Source organism: Urocitellus parryii, chromosome 10, assembly GCF_045843805.1.
Source record: "Urocitellus parryii isolate mUroPar1 chromosome 10, mUroPar1.hap1, whole genome shotgun sequence".
NCBI lineage: Eukaryota > Metazoa > Chordata > Mammalia > Rodentia > Sciuridae > Urocitellus > Urocitellus parryii.
Window position 1 is genome coordinate 141,102,477 of NC_135540.1, and position 22,842 is coordinate 141,125,318.

Genomic DNA, 22,842 nt, shown 5'->3' on the forward strand with positions numbered 1-22,842 from the left:
AAATGTCTACTAGGCAGAAAAAGCCCAATTTGTGCTGAGCTTCTTTGAGTCTGTACTGTTTGGGTAGAGTGTGGCTTAAATGCACAGAGATTGCTTTGCAAATGTCTGCATTCCAAAATAAACAGAAAGCTGGACAGCAGAAGGAGGCTGTGTATCTCTGTATTCGCCCTCTGCCACTAGCCATTTTGGGGACTTTACAATGTCACACTTTAGCCAGCTGTGTTCTTCAGCTTGCCAGGTAGATGAACATGGGTTTTGTTTACGTGGGTAAACCGCACTCCCCCGGCCCCATGCTTTGACTACTAGAGGTAAGTTTCAGCTGGGTGTCTTCGCATCAGCTCTCTGACTTGGTCAGATGTTCGCCCTTTACGGGAAGCTTGGTGTTTAGGGAGAGGGAGCCTAATATTGCTAGTAGCTCCAGGTTCAGAGCAAGGAGGGCAGTCGCCAGCTGCAAGCCAAGAATGGCTCCCCCTGAGCATGTGGTACTGGAAGAAACAGGAAGAAGTAAGCCGTCTAGTGACTGGTGTCCTGTGTGGATGGGAAGGGACTGGAGAGCTGGGCACAGCCTTGTCTGAAGTTTCCAGACTTGCTTCCTCTTTCTTTTCCTTGGTCCTCAGCTATCTGTGCTCTGTAGATTATAATCTCCTAGTGACTCTATGGCTGTGACCATGTATTTGCGCTTGGCCATTGAGAAAGTCACAGAAAGAGTGACTTTTGAGTGGCTGATAGCACAGGTGGAGGTCGTGCGGCTTCGGCTTTGGGAGTGGCTTCATTTTGTATTTGCATGCCAGTTTTTCCTGCGCTACCTGGTATCATTTGGCTAAAGAAAATCTCCTTCAAGAGGCCATCCTGTGGTTGGGCTGAGATTCTCTTTTAAAGATAAAAATCGCGACAACATTTCTATGTCAAATCTTTACAGTGAACCAGATCTTTCACAGCATAAAAGCTTAAGGCCTTTATCCATTTCAGTAATGAGGGAAACAAGTATAAGCCGAGCCTTTCATAGTAAACTAACATTTTGAAGGTGAGTGGCAAAGGTGACTATATATTTCATTAGCCTGTGCCCTCTCTGTTTGATGGATATTGTTTGATTCAGTTTCCAAATTTCCTTTTGGTTAGAACTTCTGAATATCTCATCTCTCTTCCTGTGGGTCCGTAGTTTTCTTGTACTATATTTATCTGGCTTTTGGTATTAGTATAATGCTGGCCTTATAACATGACTCAAGAAACGTTCTCTTCTCTTCACTTTCAGAAAAATTTGAATAAAATTGGCATTACATTTTCCTTAAATATTTGGTAGAATTCAGCTTTGAAGCTGTCAGGGCCTGGAGATTTGTGAGTTTTTAACTGTAAATTCAGTTCCTCTTGTAGACCCAGAGATATTCATTAAGTGTCTCCAAGTGAGCTTTTGGTAATTTGTTTAAGGAATTTGTCATTTCTGTCTGAGTTGTTGAGTTTATTGGTGTAGAGTTGTGTGTGTGTGTATGTGTGTGATGCTGCAGATGGAACGCAGGGCCTATTCCACGCTAGGCAAGTGCTGTCCCTGGTGTGAGGTTTTTCTAATATCCTTTTCATGTCAGCAGAACCTGTAGTCACCTCCTGTCTCCATCCTGGTGTTATAATTTGCCTTCTCTCTTTGCTGATATGTCCAGGTAGAGGCCTGTCCACTTTTTAAAATAATCAGGATTATTTCATTGTTGTTCTGCTTTCTATTTCATTCTGTTCTAATCCTTTTTCTTTTTCTTTTTTAGTTTAGGCTACATTTGCTTCTCTTTTTCTAGTTTCTTAAGGTAAAAACCTCAGAGATCATTAATTTGAGACCTTTTCTAACATAGGTAAAATAAATAAAGACATTGTGTCCGTCTTCAACTAAAAAATATTTTAAAAAATATTTTAAATTTCTTCCTAGGTAAATACTGCTTTTGTGGCATTCTGAAAATATTGATACATTGTGTTTTCATTTTCATTCAGTATAAAATATTTTCTGATCTCTCCTTTGTCCAGTTGGTTGTTTAGAAATACATCTATTATTTCTCAAATATTTGGGCGAGGGCTGGGGCTGGGGCTGTAGCTCAGTGGTAGAGTGCTTGGCTTGCTCATGTGAGGCACTGGATTCAATCTTCAGCACCACGTAAAAATAAATAAAGACATTGTGTCCGTCTTCAACTAAAAAATATTTTAAAAAATATTTGGGGGATTTTCCATACATCTTTATGTTGTTTATAATGTAATTCCATGGTCAGGAAATATGCTTGTGTGACTTGAATTCTTTCAGCTGTTTGAGACTGCCTTCGGACCGAGAACCTAGTCTGTCCCTGTCAAGCTACGGGGGGCTGTTCTCCTCTCTGTCTTGGTTTTCTGTGATGTGCTGAGAAAGGGGTGTTGAACCTCCCTGTATAGCTGGGACTTTGTGTTTCTCCTTTCAGTTCTCCCAGCTTTTGCTTTATATATTTTGAAACTGTGCGCTCGGGTGTGCGCAATAGAGCTGCTAAATCCCTCTTGATGCATCAACCTTCATCTTCACACATTGACCTTGGTCTCTGCTGACCTCTTTGCTCTGAAATCTGTGTTTTCGGACAGTAACAGTGTGGACATTGGGCTTTTGTCTTGTCAGCATAGCATCATCTGTGTTCTTCCAGCCTTTCCCTTGGAACATTTGCGTTTTTATATTTAAAGTGGCAGTACATAGTCTGGTCTTGCTGTTTTAAAATCCAGTCTGTTGGCTGGGGTTTTGACTCAGAGGTAGAGCGCTTACCTAGCATGCATGAGGCACTGGGTTCAATCCTCAGCACCATATAAAAATAAAATGAAGATATTGTGTCTACCTATAACTAAAAAATAAATATTTTTTAAAAATCCAGTCTGTCTCTGCCTTTTAAATCAGTGTGTTTAGATATTTGTTGTGATTATTAATAGCTAATTTATCCGACTCTGTCTTCAAGTGAAATGCCCTTTCCTGTCCTCTGTAAGAACCTTGCAGTATCTGGGCACAGTGGCTGCTCAGGAGGCTAAGGCAGGAGATCAAGGTTTAAGTCCAGCCTCAGCAACTTAGACCCCATCTCAAAAGGAAAAAGGGCTGGGGTGCAGCTCAGTGGTAGAGCAGCCCTGGGTCCAATTCCCAGTAACAAAAATAAAAATAAATAGATTTCATGATTATTAAAAAAAAAAAAAAAAAAAAAAAAGGAGAGGCTTGTAGGAGTGTGCTGCATCTCTGCTCCCAGCCTGGGTGCTTCTGCTCCTTGTCCTGCACTTTGCTTGTACATGTGCTACACGTATGTTATTTTTGTTTAAAAAGACAGTTATCTTTTAAGGATATTCAAATAATAAAACAAATATAATTACCATTTCCAGCTTTGAGTGGATCCACATTTTGTTCTGGTACCACTTTTTTTCTCTTTTCATACTACCGTAGGACAGATTTGCTGATGATGAATTCCTCAGTTTTTACATGTCTAAAAAGTCTGTTTCAACTTTTTTTTGTTTGTTTTATCTGTTTATTTTCAGTTCTAGATGGACACAATACCCTTATTTTGTCTGTTTATTTTTAAGTGGTGCTGAGATGGAACCCAGCACCTCACCTGTGCTAGGCCAGTGCTCTACTACTGAGCCACACCCCCAGCCCCACACCTTGATTTTGAAAGATATTTTTAAGGAATATAGAACTCTCAGTTGACAGGTTTTTTTTTTTTTTTCTTTCAGTATTTTAAAAGTTTTGCTCCGTTGTCTTCTCACTCCCTTGGGGCCCGACAAGAGCTCTGATGTCATCGTTTTCTTATCCTCGGTGTGCCTCTCATTCTGGCTGCTTTAAGCATTTTCTCTTTGTCTCAGGCTTCAGTGTTCTGTTATGGAGTGTCATTTTCTTCATGTCTCTTGGGTTGGAGTTCATTGAGCATCGTGGATCTGTGAGGTTTTTTTTTTAAGCTTCATCAGTGTAGAAAAATTTTCAGGTGTTAATCTTTAAATATTTCTCTATCTCCTCCATTTCTTTTCAGATACCAACTGCATGTATGTTGCTTTTCTAAAGTTGTCACACAGCTCACGTGCTCTATTCAGGCTTTTAAGTTATTTTTTCATCCATCCTGCAGTTCTGTGTTTTGTAAAGTTCAGTGATCTTTTTGTCTAACAGACTTCTCCTGTGTTTCTCCCTGTGAACATGTCTTCATCTCCAGATATTGGGTTGTACATCTTTTACATTATCCTCTATTCTCTTCTCATCTTTTTGAACAGTCACAATAACTGTTTCAGTGTCTTCTCCGCCTCTAACTTCTCTGACAATTCTCATTTCATTTTGGATGTTTTTGTTTTCCTATAAAAATTGAGCTTTGTTCTGGGACCATAGTGAATTTAGTTGGAAACAGTTTGGTCCTTTGGAGTCTTTAAGATTTGTCAGGCAGGACCAGAGCATTGTTTAGGGCTAATGCCCACCATAAACACTAGATCCTTCTGAGTGTTCAAGCCAGGGTCCCCTAAACTGAGGTTCTCTAGCTGATGGGTGTCGCTTGCCCCACTGTTGAGCAGGAATCCTGTCTCCTCCTGCTCTTCATGGTGCTCCTTGCCCGAGCAGGGTTAGGTCCTTACTCACACACACACCCATGAACACTGGTGAATGTTTGTGGACAACCCTTTGCACAAGTGTCTGATATTTCCACTCTCTGCAGCCCTCTCCGACTTCTTCCTGTGAATCCAGTGGCCTAGGTTCCCCTCTAATTTCTTTAGCCATCGTGTCAAATCTCCTTGAATGATAACCAACTTGTCAGCCTGCTACATGTGACATCCCAGATTATTCCACTGATGATCTGTCTGTAATCCTGAGAACCAAATAGTTGTTAAATGAGTTCTGGAAAATGTTTTCATTTTAAGAGTCAGCTGATGAAACTCAGAAAAACCTTTGCTTTGATTTAATCAACTTTGATAATTTAGAAAAGATAACATAGTAGCAAGAGTTTTTTAAAGTAGCCAAATACTCACTAGTGATACATTAATCCAGCAACTTAGTCCTACGGTGGATTTAATTTTTTTTTTGAATATTTGATATATGTAAAGTTTACTATGTAGTTGTAGATGGAATGCAAGAAACTCAGTTTTAAATCTTTGAGGGAAGAGTATTTAACTTTCTGACTTGATTCTTTTACAAACAGTGAACACTAAGACTGCTTTAAGAGTTATTTTCAGTAGCCTTCTTATTGTCTGCTAAAGTTCATGCAGAAGCTGAGCTGATGAGCTTCACCTCTAACTATGTTGGTGTTATTTGCTAGTAGTATACATCAATCAGTACTCTGCCACAAAGAACATTATGATTTTATAAACTCATTGTTAGATTAGTTTCACATATTAAAATATGTTAAAGGGAATGCTGTTAAATCAAGAGTGTCATCTATCACAAACAATCGGAAATTCAACCTACGTATGTAAGAAAAGTTATAGTAGGTATAAAGTGTAGCCTGCCATGGTATAAAAATGTTTTGTGTTTCACCTTAATTTGTATGAAATAAGCAATAACTAGTCCTGAAATATTTAGGCATATGAAAGAATTGATCACCTGTATAAAACTTAAAGGACTAATTCGTTTTGCCAGTGTTTCAATAAAATTAATATTTGACTGCTTATTTCTGTTACACTTAAATGTGAGCTAGTGATTTGTTAGTAAATTCTTTCAGTGTTACATATAAACAAAAATTTATTATTAAAAATTTATTGTAATCTAATAAAATGTTTTTATTAGTCCTGTCTCTTGAGATAACAAAATAAACCATCAGTATAATTGAGCACAGACAAAACATAAACTTCTCAATTTTCCTGTTAAAAGATAGTAAGCTTTTAAAAGTTTACAGTGTCATTTAATTTTAAATGTCAAAGGTTCCAGGGGGAAAATAGTGTTCTAAGATCAAAGGTATTTCAATAAAGAGGAACAGTTTGTTTTTTTTTTTCCACAAGATAAATAAATTGGTTTACATGTATATATAATGCATATCTTTTTTTCTCTCATTTTTGTAGGTTCTGCCGGAGACTTAGATTTGGCCTCCATGTGAAATGAAAGTAGGAAACTGCACGCGCCTATCTGTTGCTGTCAGGATGCTGGTTCAGTGGTCATGCCTGAAGAGGGAGGTGCTGTTCTAGAGAGCTGATGGCCAGCACTGGTGGATGCTGGTCCTAGGTGTCAAGCTTCTACCCTTTCTACTGGAGTGAAAATCCCCTCCAGGTACAACAGCACACCAACTACAGAAAATGCCTTGTGTTCTAAGGATGTCAGCAACCTAGATTCATGTACCTGTCTGCACAGTTGTGGATGGTTTGCCATCTGAGAGCTCCTCTAGTTCTATCCAGGCCCCGTGTCTGTTTCTGACATGTCTCTGCTTCATGCTTTGGGCCCAGTGCAGACCTGGCTGGGACAAGAGCTGGAGAAATGTGGCATCGATGCCATGATTTATACTCGGTACGTCCTCAGTCTCCTGCTGCATGACAGCTATGACTACGACCTGCAGGAACAGGTATTCATTCATTTACGTGTTTTAAATGTCCTGTGAAAACCGATGATTGTATTTGCATGTGTTACGTTCTTAACAAGGGCGATTGTGCTCCAGAGCAGGCCAGTCAGTGTGTGGTGTGCAGACTCGACTCTGTCGGGGGACGAGATGACAAGTTGGAACTTGGGTTGGAACTTGGCAAGTCCTATCCCTCAGCACACTGTTCAGTTCGTCGTTTGCTTGGCAGCTTTTTCTGTGTCATGGGCATTCGAGATGTTGCCTGGATTGCCGATAAGATGATGGCCTGCTCTTTGAGCAGCACTGTCCTGCAGCCTTGGCTCCACCTATATCACAGCTAGGTGTTTAGTCATTGTTCCTGTTCACTTCTTACCATCCCAAAGTTTAACACCTGGATCTTATTGGCAAGAGTGATGTTAATTAGCATGACAAATCAGTAGACTTAAAGTTCTGTAAAGCTCATAACTTTGCCAGAAGTCACTGTATGTCACCTTGTAATTCAGACATTGTGAATTTTTTTTGACATGGGTGCTGAGTTTAAAGTGAGAAACCAACCAAATCTGGGTTCTTGAAAAATAACTCAACCTCAGTCTCATTCTCCAGGAGGAGCTCCTCAAGTGTGGCCTGCTGAAGGGAAGCACAGTTTTCAGCCACCAATGGATGGGCTCTGGGTGACCTCTGCCTGCAAATTTCACATAAACTCTTGGTTTTTATAGAACCTTGGTGGGAAGAAGGGGCTATTTTGTGGACTTTTATTTTTCAAGCCATTGTTACTAACACTGAAAACAAAAACAAAGTTTCATTGACAGAGAAACTGCCTTTGCCCTTCCAAGCCACCAAAGCACCTGAGGTTCTGTAAGTGTAACATGCAGAACATCTCCTCGGGTCTCCTGCGTCCCTGTACAGACAGGCCTTCCCCCTGCAGGTGTCTCATCATGTCTCTCTGGACATATGACTTCCAGGCAGCTTACAGCCTGGGCCAGAGGGAATTGGGAAGTGAGGTTTCCAGAGGGTTGACTCAGAACCTGATGATCAGCAGATGGGTTCGGTATTTGGTAGTTTCCTTACTAAAGCTTGACGATTTGCCTCCATCTTTGTAGCAAATGCAGAATAGAGTATTTAGGGACAAGTAAAATATTAAATCTACAAGCATGGAAGAACTTTCCAGAAGTAAGAAACATCTTTCTTATAATTAAAATAATCACATACTTCAGTTATAAACATGTACTTGTGTTTACATGGGAATGAGTGATTTTTTTAGTAGGACTTTAATATAATTTCAATTCTTAGAGATGTATGTCAGCAGTTTCAGCTTAGAATATTTAATCAATAAATTAATAAGTTCATTAAAATTAAATTAGTACGTTTACTAACCCAAAGTGTTCATGTGCTAAGGGCTGTAAGACATTCAGGGTAAAGCATAGGCCTGTTCTTGATAAGATTGTGGTGAAGCACATCTCTGATGAGATTTGATGGTACACCCGCTGGTGTCTCTATGAGCTGCAGCTGGTGGGGGTCTGCCTGGGTTTGGTCCTCCCTGCTCAGTTGTGGTTCATCATCAGGACATAAAAGGTACAGGTTGGTGAAAACAGTGTATCTGGAGTTATAAGAAGGACCCACAGGGAAATAAAAGACCCTAAAATACTGCTCCACTCAGCCCTGGGAAGCAGACATGAGTGTCGTGTGTTGATGAAGAAGTTCAGATGGAAAACCATACCTGACAAGAGGTGACTCGGTGCCGAGACAGGTATTCACCCCTCTGGCTGGTGGTGCTGGCTGCGAGCTGAGCGGTGGTGAACCGCTCCGTCTGGTGTGGAGGTGCCATGGCTGGCAGGGATTTCACCTCATGGGCTTTCCTGCTTTCCTTCTCTGGTTGTGACTGCTATGCTCTGGTAGGTGTATTCTCAGACAAAAATTCCCTGTGTATCACTTTTAGATGATATCAACTGCTTTTCTTCCTCGTCCTTCAAAGCTCAGGTCACATTTTCTTTGAAACTTTCAGATTCTTCTCAAAAGCAATGTCTTTTACCACGATTGACTATGTCACTTCTGTGCAGCTTTTCACTTTGTTTGCTGGAATGTGTTCTCTTTTTCAGTCAGCTACAACATCCTTGTGGGCAGAAAATCACATTTTTTTTTTTTTTTTAAAGAAGATTTCAACTTTTCCTTGAAAAGTCATTTCTAACATCAGAAGAACAGCAGGAGTAGTGCACACTCTTGTGGTTGTCACTCAGGCCACAGTTGGTGGTGCCTTCACCCTTTGCTTTATCTCTGTTTGTTCTCCTGTGCATGCCACCCCCTGAGTGTACCAGTGTGCAAGTGCTGGTGGCACCTGGAGCATCCTGCCTCAGGGCACATTCCCGGTTCCTTTTTAATTTAATTTAATGTCTTTTGTGGGGGTACCAGGTATTGAACTCAGGGAGACAGGGCCTCACTGAGTTGCTTAGCACCTTGCTAAATTGCTGAGGCTGACTTTGAACTTGGGATCCTCCTGCCTGTACCTCCCAAGCTGCTGGGATTACAGGCATGAACCACCACTTCCGGCTTAATTTTATTTTAAGATAGGGTCTTAACTAAATCATCCAGGCCAGCCTTGAACTTGTTGTCCTCCTGTCTCAGCCTCCCAAGGAGCTGAGATCACAGGCGTGGTCACTAAGCCTGGCCTCAGTGTGTCTCCTGGACAGCCATAGTACAATTATAGAATTAAGGAAAATTACTGTCAGTGCATCATTACTGTCTCAGACCCAGTCAGCATTTAGTTCTCAACAGTTGTCCCAATGGTGTTCTTCATTGCAGTTTTTTTTTTTTTTTTTTAACTCTAGTGTCCAGTGAGGTCATGCATTGGTTTTAGTGGTCACGTCTGTAATCTCATCATCCCTTTGTGTCTCATGACATTGGCATTTTTGGAGAGTATAGGCCATTTGCTTTCCAAGGTGTCCCCCAGGTTGGTGTGTTGAGTTGGCCTCAGTTCCTGAGGTTGTGGCAGTGCTGTGACCTAAGTGATGGTGTATCCTTCCCTGTGCACCATAGCATGGCATGTGCTGGATGACAGTCTGTGCCTTCTGGCTGATGCTGGCTCTGCTTCAGGTGTTGCCCACCAGAGTCCCACTCCAGAGCCGTGTGCTCCTCTCCTTGTGATGAGCTGAGCTGAGCTTGACAGTCTGGAGTCCACTGCTGAGTCCTGCCTACATCAGTTGTTACCGTGGTGGTTGGAGGTGGTGATTTCCCACCTCAGTTCTGCCCCCTGCATTGTGGTTTACATTCTGCAGGGCCTTCCTCTTCTGCTTTCTCTTTTTAAAATCAGTAAAGTAACCAGGTCACGCAGGGAGCACTCAAGCGCACCAGATGCAGTGCTGGCTATTTCTCATGTAGGGATTGCCTTATTCTTTCTCAAGGTAAGCCTTGAAGGTAAAGATGGTGTTCCTTATTACTTAGAGAGCAGTTAGAGGATCCTGGGTCAACATGGTTATAGATACCAGGATTCTTTCAGTCTGTTCTTGTTAGAGCTGTTTTTTATGCCAGATGACTTTGTGTTTTTTTTTTTAATTTTATTTTTATATATAACAAATCATTGTCAGATACATAGCAGACTCTATTGTTAAGGGCAAGCTTTTTTTTCTTAAATTTTTAAAAATTATAACTTGTTATACATGACAGCAGAATTACAATTCATATTACACATAGAGCACAATTTTTCATATCCCTGGTTGTACACAAAATATAACACCTTTCGTGTCTTCATATGTGTACTTAGGGTAACGATGTCCATTTCATTTCAACATCTTTTTTTACACCCCTTGCCCCCTCTCTTCTACTCCCTCTTCTTTGCCCTATCTAGAGTTCGTCTAATTTTCCCAGGCTTCCCCTCCCAACTCCACTATGAATCAGCCTCCTTATATCAGAGAAAACATTTGGCATTTAATTTTTTGGGATTGGCTAACTTCACTTAGCATTATATTCTCCAACTCCATCCATTTACTTGCAAATGCCATGATTTTATTCTCTTATTGCTGAGTAGTATTCCATTGTGTATGTATACCACATTTTCTTTATTCATTCATCTACTGACTGACAGGCATCTAGGTTTAGCTGTTGTGAATTGTGCTGCAATAAACATTGATGTGGCTGTGTCCCTGTAGTATGCTGTTTTTAAATTCTTTGGGTATAGACCGAGGATTGGATAGCTGGATCAAATGGTGGTTCCATTCCAAGTTTTCCAAGGAATCTCCATACTGCTTTCCATATTGGCTGCATTATTTTGCAGTCCCGCCAGCAATGTATGATTGTACCCTTTTCCCCACATCCTTGCCAACACTTATTGTTGTTTGTGTTCTTAATAGCTGCCATTCTGACTGGAGCAAGATGAAATCTTAGTTTTGATTTGCATTTCTCTAATAGCTAGAGATGAAATATTTTTTTTTTGTATATTTGTTGATTGATTGTATTTCACCTGAGAAATGTCTGTTCAGTTCCTTGGCTCACTTATTGATTGGGTTATTTATTTATTTATTTGGTGTTAAGTTTCTTGAGTTCTTTATATACCCTAGAGATTAGTGCTCTATCTGTTGTACAAGTGGTAAAAATTTGCTCCCAAGCTGTAGGCTCTCTATTTACTTCACTGACTGTTTCTTTTGCTGAGGAAAAGCTTTTTAGTTTGAATCCATCCCATTTATTAATTCTTGATTTTAATTCTTATGCTGTAGGAGTCTTATTAAGGAAGTAGGGGCCTATCGGATATGATGGAGATTGGGGCCTACTTTTTCTTCTGTTAGATGCAGGGTCTCTGGTTTAATTCCTAGTTCCTGATCCACTTGAGTTGAGCTTTGTGCATGGTGAGAGATAGGGGTTTAATTTCATTTTGTTGCATATGAATTTCCAGTTCTCCCAGCACCATTCATTGAAGAGGCTATCTTTTCTCCAGTGTATGTTTTTGGTGCCTTTGTCTAATATAAGATAACTGTAACTATGTGGGTTAGTCTCTGTGTCCTCTATTCTGTACCATTGTTCTACCAGTCTGTTTTGGTTCTAGTACCTTAAGCTATACTACAGAGCGATAGTAACAAAAACAGCATGGTATTGGCACCAGTAATTGCATTAAATCTGTATAGTGGTGGTGTGGTCATTTTGACAATATTAATTTTGCCTATCCAAGATCAAGGGAAATCTTTTCATCTTCTAAGGTCTTCTTTAATTTCTTTCTTTAGTGTTTTTTAGTTTTCATTGTAGAGGTCTTTCACCTCTTTTGTTAGTTGATTTCCAAAGAATTTTTTTTTTTGAGGCTATTGTGAATGGGGTAGTTTTCCTCATTTCCCTTTCAGAGGATTTATCACTGATATACAGAAATGCCTTTGATTTATGGGTTTTGATTTTGTATCATGCTACTTTGCTGAAAATTCATTTACTAGTTCTAGGAGTTTTCTGGTGGAATATTTTGGGTCTTATAGGTATAGAATCATATCGTTGGCAAATAGTGCTAATTTGAGTTCTTCTTTTCCTATCTGTATTCCTTTAATTTATATCAACTGTCTAATTTCTCTGGCCAGTGTTTCAAGAAGTGGTGACAGAGGCATTGTAAGGGCAAGCTTTAGAGACCAGGTGGAGTTAGGTTACTGTTTTTTCATGTACTGGTATCTTTTAGAGAAGGGGGAAAGTTCCTTGTCTTCGCTGTTGACAGTTGATGTAGGATACAGTTCCCCCAGAGAGAAAGTGAGTACCAGAAACTTGGGAAGGAAGGCCTGCACCCTAGGTTGTGTCCCTTGAAAACACTTTGCATGTTGCTCAACAGTGGCTAAGAGGGGAGCTGTGGTAAATTGTCAACCTGCTTGTGCTGGGGGCTTTCCTTGCCCGGAAGCCGTGCTGATTGATGGCAGCAACAAGCTCTCATTATCCTTCCAGGTAGGGAGGGGAGGGCTGTTCAGGAAGATCATTTTACAGTCCCAGACATTTTTTTAAAAAATTGTTTTTTTGTTGATGAACCTTTATTTTATTCATTTATTTATATGCAGTTCTGAGAATTGAACCCAGCGCCTCACACATGTGAGGCAAGCGCTTACCACTGAGCTGCAACCCCAGCCACCAAGAATTCTCGACTTTCCTTTATAGCTAACTAATTAAAACTACCGGTCTGGGGATATAGCTCAGGTGGTAGAGTACTGGCCTTGCATGCACAAGGCCCTGGGTCTGGGTTCAATCCCTAGCACCACAAAAGAGAGAGAGAGAGAGAGAGAGAGAGAAAGAGAGAGAAAAGAAGAAAAGCACAGCTACCACCGAAGAGTTTAATATTTTCCTGGTTGTAAATTCTGTTTCTTATTCATACAAGGAGTCTGGGATTAAAACAGAAAGCCCAGGTCAGTGTGGTTTAAATGGAAATACAGTAAAAACGAACACGTGGGCCAGCCACTGTTGTAAGTGCAGATTTTTCAGTTTATAGTACTCAGTTATTACAGTGTGCTGCTGTTATCCGTGTTTTATAAGTGGAATACTCAGTTACAGCAGCTAAGTAACTTGTTCAGGGTCACACAGCTAAGTAAATCGTGTAGCACTTACTGGTTTGGAAAACTTAAAATGTCCCTGGGTTAGGATGACCTCAGTGGCAGCCTGATGCAGAGCCTGGCTCTCAGTTTGCCTCCTCTGGCCTTTGTTCACAAGCCTCATCCCTCTCCTGCCTGCTGTCGCTCAGACTCACACGTCCAGCAGAACAATGAGCTTCTTGTCCTTGCAGGTCAACTTGGCCATGGGCCTGTCCTTGGCCTGGCCATTGTGATGAGGGGGCTGTGATGGCTAGGAATTGACTGTCCTCCAGAGGCAGCCAGAATGATAGTGCTGAACCTTCAGAGTAGAGGTCCTCTCTAAATTCCTTTGTACAAGGTATTCTTCCTTTTTATGATGTGTTACCGCTTCTCAATTTTAGGAAATAGTTTCAATTTGTACTACATTCCAAGATTTGGTCTTCAAATAAACCATTTTCCTCATGCAGGAGTCTGACCTTCTTAGACTTCTCCCACAGTCTTTCCAGGACACCCTCAGTCTGTGGCAGGGTTTGGGATCCTTGAGCTGCTGGGGTTTTAGGACTCAATGAACACTTCAGCTATGGAGCAACCGTGGATGCTGTCCAAGAGTGAGAAGGGTGGTGCCTCCGTAACTGCGTACAGAAAGACACACAATGTGGGGAATGTCCACAAAGGTCACATGTGTATAACTCTGCCCAGATAAAGAAATAGAAACTTCTGGCCATCTAGAAGTCCTTTGTGCCCCACCCAGCTTCAGGGGTCCTGTGTCCGAAGGGAATCCAGCAGAGTGGCCTGTTTCCCACCCCTCCTTCTCCCCCAATCCTGGCACCTGCATCTCTGTAGTTTTCGCTCTCTAGACCCCAGAGACTTCCTCAAGCTATACTGCCCCCAACTTTCCCCCTCCTCCAGTACTGCTCTACCAATGAGCCACACCCCCAGCCTTTTTTATTTTTTATTTTGAGACAGGGTCTTACTAAGTTGCTTTGGACTTTGCTAAGTTTCTGAGGCTGGCATTGAACTTGTGATCCTCCTTCCTCAGCCTCTGGAGCCAGTGGGATTACAGGCATGTGCCACCATGCCCAATTTATTCTAGTCTTTGAAGTAGAAACTACAAAAACTGAATCCATCCTGGGTTCCTTGGGTGTCTCACTGCAGGAACAGAGGTCTCTGCTCGTTGGGGTTCAGCTTAATGACTTTACAGTAGTGTGAGAGCAGTGCACATTTAGTGGAAACCATACTTTGAATTTGATCTTCTCTTGGGCTAGTAATGTGTTGGTATGCTACTTTTTCATGATGCTGAGCAGTGGCAACCAGCCACAGAAATTGATGACCCTATTGCTGTACTATCCCATCATCCATCAATTAATTTTAGTTTAATTCTTCAAACATTCTTTAGGCCCTGGATGCTTTGAGCTGGTGTACATTATTAGTGAGTACCCTCATGACTATTCTGTTGTGCACTTTCAGTGCAGTATTCAATAAATTACATGAGATGTTCAACCTTTATTATAAAATAGGCTTTGTGGGACAGTTTTGTCCAGCTATAAGCTAATGTGGGTATACTGAGCACATTTAAAGTGTGCTAAGCCATGCTAGAATGTTCAGCAGGTTAGGTATGTTCAATGCATTTTTTGACTTAGGATATCTTCTTTTGGAGGAGTGGTTTATTTTGTTTTGTTTGTGGAACTGGGGATTGAATCCAGTGGCACTTTACCATGATTTATATTCCAGCCCTTTTTAAAATTTCTTATTTTTGAGACAAGGTCTCACCAAGTTGCTGAGGCTGGCCTCAAACTTGGGATCTCCTGCCTCAGCCTCCAGAGGAATCACAGGCATGCACCACCACACTCTGCTCGACAAAGGGAATCTTCAACTTATCTTGTCTTTATAGTAGCCTCTTCATAAGTTAAGCATCTGTGCAGTTTTTCAGCAACTTTCCATTTAATAGACGTTTGTTCTACATGACAGGTGTTGACATTTGCATTCAAAGAACACTTCTTTATTCCATTATTTGTTTAAATGTACCTAGTTGGCTTAATAGTTTTCCAGTCTGTATTTCAGAGTGTGAGAAAGGAAGCCAGGAGTGTCTTCTTAGCCCTGAACCTTCCCAAGATTTGCCCTTGTTCCTAATGGATGAATGGTGCCCACCAGTGTTCACATTGACTCTAAAAAGTGACAGGGAGCATTATGGCCTGAGAGGGTTGCTGTGGAGTGCACCTCTTCAGATCATTCATGAATAATTAAGCTGGTGGTGTGGGAGGGGTTATAGGGTGAAACTACATATTGCTAACCTTACCCAAATTTGTGCCTGTTGCGCCATGACATTTATCCCAGATGGCTGTTTCCACTCCACCTCTGAGATCCTCCCTTGCTGTCAGTGTCACATAGTTAAAAAGAACATGGGCTGTGGAGCCTGAAGACCTGCCTTCTGGTGCCACCTTCTTTACTTCCTGATTGGGGTAGGGCAGCGTCTTTGTGCCTGTCTCTGCACTGCTATGATGCGTGTCCTGTGCAGCATGTCAAGTGGCACTGTTGAGGGCTAGAGGAGGCTTGTTCTCTGCGTGTCTATTGAGCTGCTATAGGTGCTAGGCATCATTCTAGACACTGGTTCTACAGTTAGAGCAGCAAGTGGCTTTTTCTCTATTAACTACCCATCTTTAAGCTGCTGGGCAAATACATTTATTAAAGTAGGCTTAAGCTCCTGATAGTGTATTTCAAACATTTTCCAGAATAATCTCAATTTGAAATATTTGGCCTTGCATGTATCCTAGTTATGGATTCAGCAAACATGGGCCTGTTGCATTTCTGGATATAATTGCTACCTTTGTCATAGTTGGGTCTTTTTAAAAGGTGTTTTGTCCCTGCAGCCCCCCCCCCCAACTGAGAAGTAAAGATTCTGGTGGCAATTATTATTATTTCTTTGTGAAATAATTATCAGGTTAAAAAATAATAAATTTTTAAGAAGCTAAAGTAAAATGCAGATAGAATGAATCTGGATTTGTTCACCCAGAGTTGTAGTGGGAGGATTAGGGGACTTTCTCTTGAGTTTAAAGCAAAAAGTTTTAGTAGAAAAGAAATAATTTTATATATATATATATATATATATATATATTTTTTTTTTTTTTTTTTAGAGTCTGTTGCATAATATACTGCCTGAAACTTAATAGGCATGGTGGTGTAGGCCTATAATCTGGAGAATTAGGTGGAGGCTAGAGTATTGCAAGTTCAAAGCTAGCTCAACAACTTAGCAAGACCCTCAAAATGAAAAATAAAAAGGGCTGGGTGTGTGGCTCAGTGTTAAAGCAGCCCTGGGTTCAATCCCCAGTACCCCCCCCCCCCCGCCAAGAAAAAAAAATCCAAAACTTATTAGCTAAATGAATAAAATCCTCTATTTTAACCTGACAGATTCTATGAGTCAGTCAGGAATTTGGGCAGGGCTCAGTCAGATGGTTCTTCTACTCTTTGTAGCTTTACCTAAAGTTACTCACTGCTGTCAGCTGGTAGATGAGCTGTCCTGGAGGGCTTAAGGTGGCATTGCTGATACATTTATCACATCAGAGAGGTGCTGGAAGGCTGAGCCCAGCTGGGGTTGCTGACAGACCTCTTCATGTGGATTAGGGGCCATGACCTTGAATAATACAGGCAACTTTGCTGCTTCTGGGGAAGTCACACACCATCACTAGTCAAGAGGAGCATTCATTACTTTTCCTCTTGGTACAGGACCTTCCTCTCCACCCAGGCATGTGGCTTTGACATTTTAGACCACCAAGGATAAAGAGGAGCCTGCAGGTAGAAAAAACAGGCCTCAAAGAATTGGGACTTCTGATTTCTGGTGTTACTTCTGAGAATGGAGTGGAGCAGTGACTTTCAGATTTGAGGAAAATTATTTCCAATCTAAGAGATTTTCCCAAGCTATTAAGTATGAAGGTTCACAAACACGACTCAGACAGAGAAGGTGTCTGAGGTTGCTGGGGTGCTCTAGGTCTGAGAGCAGTCTGGTGCGGATACTCTGCATTGACATTGTGTCTACTCTAGTGCCTAGGACAGATTCAGCATTAAAAGCATCTAGTTGTGTGCCAGTTATTAACCATAGTTACTTTTGGGGGTTGACAATGGGGTGGAACTGACTTTTTCTTTTTTGAGCTACTTTTTAACTTCTACATATTTAACTTTATTAATATTTTTTATAATAAAATTAACCAAGGAATCTGAATGTCAAAATTCTTTAGTCCGTTTCAAAATTATTATAAAGGTTGATTATGGCTAAAGTATGTTTTTTGCAGTTTATGAGTTGATATTTCTAAAATAAATAAAACAAGAGACTTCCCCGATGAAACGGAACAATTTTGAATAATACGATCAGCTTCCTGGGGCTGGGGCTAGGGCTGGGGCTGGGGCTCAGTTCTAGAGCACTTGCCTAGCACATGTGAGGCACTGGGTTCAAGCCTCAGCACCATATAAAAATAAATAAATAAAATAGAGGTATTGTGTCCATCTACAACTAAAAATATTTAAAAAAAAAACCACTTCCCATTAGGTTTAGAATTATTTTTTTAAGTAATGAGAAGTGATGTCTTTTTTTTAATATTTATTTTTTAGTTATAGGTGGACACAATAACATTATTTTTATGTGGTGCTGACTATTGAACCCAGTGCCTCACTCATGTGAGGCAAGCACTCTACCACTGAGCCACAATCCCAACCCCAAGGTTTAGAATTATTTTGCATGAGCAAAATGTACAAAAGTTTTATGCATAAGGAATATGAAAATAATCATTATGAATTAATCTTGATGGTATGTGCACAAACTCATCCACATATTGCCCAAGGTATCATATTAAATTTTTTTGTATTGAATCTTTTCATGGGACAAAGAAGTTTTGAATGCAAATATTTTTAAAATTCCCCATTTTGCTTTTTTTATTCAAATGTGAAGGCTCAGGGCTTGCCTGATTCTGTCAGGCGTCAGGAGTATAGAGACAGATAGGAATGGTTCCTGAGGAACAGCTGCAGCTGACAGCTCACCCATCCTGCGTTGGCAGTGCGTGGGGGCAGTCACAGTAGGAGTCCTGGAGGAGATAAAGGTAGAAGAACCATCATAAAGGAAGGGGAGAGGAATTGTGTATATAAGGCCACAGAAACAGAAGGGGCTCTGTGAGGCCGGAGGTGAGCAGGGGAAAGCATGGGTGGGACTTGAGCGGGAAGAGCCAGTAGGGGCAGATACGCAGTGTGGGCATAGGGATTGGGGCTGAAAACCTAGGAGGAGAAGAGAGGGAATAAGTGTAATTAACCTCAAATTATGCTTGTGTGATTGGAACTTCTTGTTTTTTAGAGGCAAATGGTTTTGAGCAATGAGATGTGTTGATTTATTGCTGAGTCCTTTCCTCAAATTCTGACCGTAGTTTTCATGATTCACAAGCTACCAAAAATTTGGCCTGAATTGACTTGAGGGAAAATGTTCTCATGACTGAAAGTTCAGAAGGACTCTCCTGCCTGGCTTGATGGAGCGCTCACTAGTCATTGGGGCTTCTGTACTGGCCCAGTCTGCCTTCTTACGGCTTGGTTTTGAACCAGCTCCTGTGGGTAAGAGGGTAGTGACAGTGCATGTGTTTCTAGCATCACAGTCTCACAAGTCTTCCTTGGAAACCAGCAAGTGCTTCTTTCTGACTGTTCTCCTGCCTCTCGCATCTACCCTGTGGCTGAGAAGGGACGCAACCTACTGATTTGCACTTGACCAATTGGGGCCTGCAGGTGGGGGTGGCCAAGTCCCATTCAGGCCACCAGGGCTCTGTTCTCCCGAAGGCTGATAGCAGGAAGGTGTGGGAGGCAGGGGGCTGGGTGCTCTGCAGCTAACAGCAGACGTCACTGATACCAGCTGTATTTTAGAATGTTGTGTTCTTTTTCCTCCTCCAGTTCCCTGTCTCCTTCTTGATAGAAGACAGCATGAGGAAGTCAGTCAAAACTCCAGCCTTATATTACCTCACAATAGTGTCCAAAATGTACCTGGTAATAAATAGATTCTCACGCTGGGAAGTTCTTTTGCCACATGTTTTTGGTATTTAATAATTGTGTTTTTGTTTTCAAGATTAGGAATTTAGAAAACTATATTTGATTTTACTCCATTTTTAAAGTGACATGGGCATGTGTCAGTTGACTTTCAGAACAGCACAGCAAACTGAAAAGATAACAAATAAAATAGAAATATCTTGGATCTTTTTATAGTATCTTCTCTTAAAATCTGATTGTACAGTTCTGCAGTTGAATTTTGGCTAATAAGTTATGTTATATTAATTAACATGAATCCAGAAGAAAACAGAATGAGAAAGCTGTCAAAAGAAATGCCCATAAAATGCATGTGGCATGCTATTGTTCATGCAGCTTTTACTACAGATTAGAGGTTTCTTACTGAATTCCACCTAAAATTTGAATGGTGAAATAGTACTTTTATATAGAATTAAAATGTGGTAAAGTCATTTTAACAAGGAATTGTTTGATTCATAAATAATAGCAAGGTGCTTTGTACAGTCTAATATTGTCAGAAGTTAAAACGTGAACCAAAATGTCTGTTCCTACACAAATTTACAATGATTCTATTGTCAGAGTTCAGACTGCAGTTTAGCAGTGCTTTACACATCTAAGACAGTGCAAAGGACATTTCTCTATCTCAGTATCTATTAACCTGTTCAGTTGAGGACCTGTGGGAGTACAATATAATGAAGGAACGCCACATGCAGAAATGTACTCAAAATGGAATACAGACTTGAATGTAAGAACTGAAACTAAAATTCTTAGAAGAAAACATAGGAATGCATCTTCATAACTTGGCTTGAACAGTAATTTCTGCAACACCGGAAGCACAAGCAACTAAAGAAGATGTAATAAATGCAACTTTATTGGAATTAAAAAGTTTGTGCTTCAAAAGGGTAGCATCAAAAAAGTGAGAAAAAACCCACAGAATGGCACAGAATTTTTGCAGGACATATGTCTGATAAGGCACATGTATCCATATTGATAAGAACTCTACAACTCAACAATGGAAAGAAAACTCAGCTTGTCCAAAAAGATATACAATTGGCCATTAGGCACATGGAAAGTTCCCAGTGTCATTTGTTGGTAAGGACATCAAAACTGTGATGCTCTTCTCTTTCATATCCATTAGGATGGCTAAAAAAACCCAGTCAGTCACAAATCTCTTCACAAATATGGAAAACTTGGAACCCCCATAAATTGCTGGAGTGATTGTAAAAGCAGTTGCTTTGGAAAATAGCCTGGCAGTTCTTCAAAAGGTTAACATAGAGTCAAATTATGACCCAGCAACTCTCCTAGGTGTGTATTCAAGAGGATTGAAAATACATGTCCGTACAAAAATGTTCCTTGAGTCTTCATAGCAGTATAATTCATAATATCCACAGGTGGAAAAAACTCAGATGTCCATCACAGATGAATGAACAAACAAGACAGAGTCCATCCTACACTTGAATATCATTTACTCCTGAGTGAGAATGAAGTTCTGGTACAGGCTATAGCATTCACAGACCTTCAGAGCACCATTCTCAGCATTGGTTTGAAACTTCCAGAATAGGCAGGACTGCAGACAGGAGACACATCAGTGGTTTCCAGTTGCTTCTCTAGCACCTTCCCCCAAAGTCAATTTTATGATATAGGTTCACAAAAGTGTTAAACATCAGTATTCACACTAAAACATACACTTAAAAATGGCCGAGATAGCACATTCATGTGTATTTTACTTTACTTCTAACACCACAACAACTAAAAAGTTGGAAAGAAAAAAGTTAGTATTAAAAGTTGAATATTGGGCTGGGGATGTGGCTCAAGTGGTAGCGCCCTCACCTGGCATGCTTGCGGCCCGGGTTCGATCCTCAACACCACATACAAACAAAGATGTGTCTGCTGAAAACTAAAAAAAAAAAAAAAAAAGAAATATTAAAAAATAAAATAAAAGTTGAATATTGGTAGTTGATTTTGTTTTGTTGAGGCATTGTGCCACCATGTTGCCCAGACTGGCCTTGAACCACTGAGCTCAGGCAGTCCTGCTTCTGTGTCACCTCCCCAGGCTTGGAACCCCTTCAATCAGATGACATCATCTCCCCCAGAAAGAATTGCGTTCTTCTTGTCATTAGAGCCGTATAACACAGAGTGGGAAAGAGTTAAATTTTTATAAATTTCTGGAACTTACGTAGTTTCTTTCTTTCTCTTTCTTTTTCCTCCTCCTCCTCCTCCTCTTCTCCTTCTTCTCCTGTATATCCTTCCCTACCACATTGGCCTTGAGGTACCTGCAGTGCTTACAGAAAGGGCCTGCTGGTCCTGCGTTAGCACACTGTTTCAGAGTTCTGCTTGGATTCCCACTCACCACTTTGTTAGCCCAAACTTCTCTTTCTTTGAGACTGTGCATGATAGAAGAGGGGAAGTGGATGGAAAACTAAGGAAATTGTTGAACTCCAAATAAATTTGTCACACAAAAGAGGAGGGGGAAACATTAGCAAAAGCGATTGCAGTTAGTGACCTTCCTCCCACAGGAAGCCTGTGCCAGCACCAAGGCCAAGAGGAGGCCACAGCGCTGAGGCATTTGTTCCCTCAGTGGTTCTGCGGAGGGCTGTGATTGCTGCAGCCGCAGTCACACTGTACCTGTTGGCATGTCTGTCTTTTCCCCACTAGACTCTGCCTCTGGCAAGTCGTACTCATTGTTGGACTTTACCTGACTCTCACCTGGTTTCTGGGTGAATGGGGAATGTTTCCAAGTGTAAACAGAGGGTCCCCAGACAGGAAATGAATGTAGTAATGCCAGATACCTGTTATGGTGAAAATCTGAAGGAGTGCTTCTCTTTTCTTTTGTCTTAGAAGTTTTCTATTTAAGACAACAGTAAACGTTTTTGACCATTAAGAGCATATGACTCGGGGCTGGGGATGTGGCTCAAGCAGTAACGTGCTCGCCTGGCATGTGCGGGGCGCTGGGTTCGATCCTCAGCACCACATAAAATTAAAATACAGATGTTGTGTCTACTGGAAAAAAAATATTTAAAAAATTCTCTCTTTCTCTCTGTCTCTCTCTCTCTCACTCTCTCTTAAAAAAATAGAGCATATGACTCTATTTTTTAAAAAATTTGGGAAATAAAAATTTGGCCAGGTATAGTAGTGTTTATCTATAATCCCAGTGACTCTGAAGGCTGAGGCAGGAGGATTACAATTTCAAGACCAGCCTGAGCAACTTAACAAGACCCTGTCTCAAAAAGAATAAGGTGTGTGTGGCTCAGTGGTAGAGCACACCAGGGTTCAATCCCCAGCACTCCAAAGAGAGGCGGGGAGGGAGAGAGAGCGCCGCGCGCCTGAATAGCCTACCCTCACCAAGAGAAAAGCTCCTTGGTAATCTCTTGATGACATTTTTTCTCAGACATTTTAATGCACATAAGTGTGTGTGTTTTTAACCAAAAATGAGATTATATTGTTGTATTGATTACTTCTCTTACATTGTCAGTAGCTTTCTGTTTCAATAAATACACTTCATAATTCCATTTTAGTGTCCATAATACCATTGGATGAATCATGACTTATTTAACCATGCCCTGTCATTTGGCACTCAGGTTGTCTCTACATGTTTGCCATTATTGACAGCAGTACAGTCAACATCATTATAGCTAAATATTTGCACACTTAGTGATTATTTCTCTAGGATAAATTCCTAGAAGTAGAATTATTGGATCAAAATTACATGCACATGTTTAAGGTGCTTGATATGTATTGACAAACTGAGCTCCAAAAGGACAGCATGCCCATCAGAATTCTGAAAGTCTATTTGTATTTATAACACAAGTGTGCTAGGATCAGTGAGTGTC

General features: G+C 40.8%; 1 protein-coding gene across 9 annotated transcripts in view; it reads left to right on the top strand.

The window, feature by feature from the left end:
* The window catches only part of Kiaa0232 (KIAA0232 ortholog), an 82,131-nt gene that overhangs the window by 21,744 nt on the left and 37,545 nt on the right, over positions 1-22,842 (top strand). For all 9 annotated transcript variants that reach the window (XM_026395346.2, XM_026395347.2, XM_077803089.1 and 6 more), the window contains exon 2: positions 5,995-6,488. In XM_026395346.2, the coding sequence (XP_026251131.2) occupies positions 6,345-6,488 (144 nt within the window). In that variant the 5' untranslated portion in view covers positions 5,995-6,344. The remainder of the gene's footprint in view (positions 1-5,994; positions 6,489-22,842) is intronic.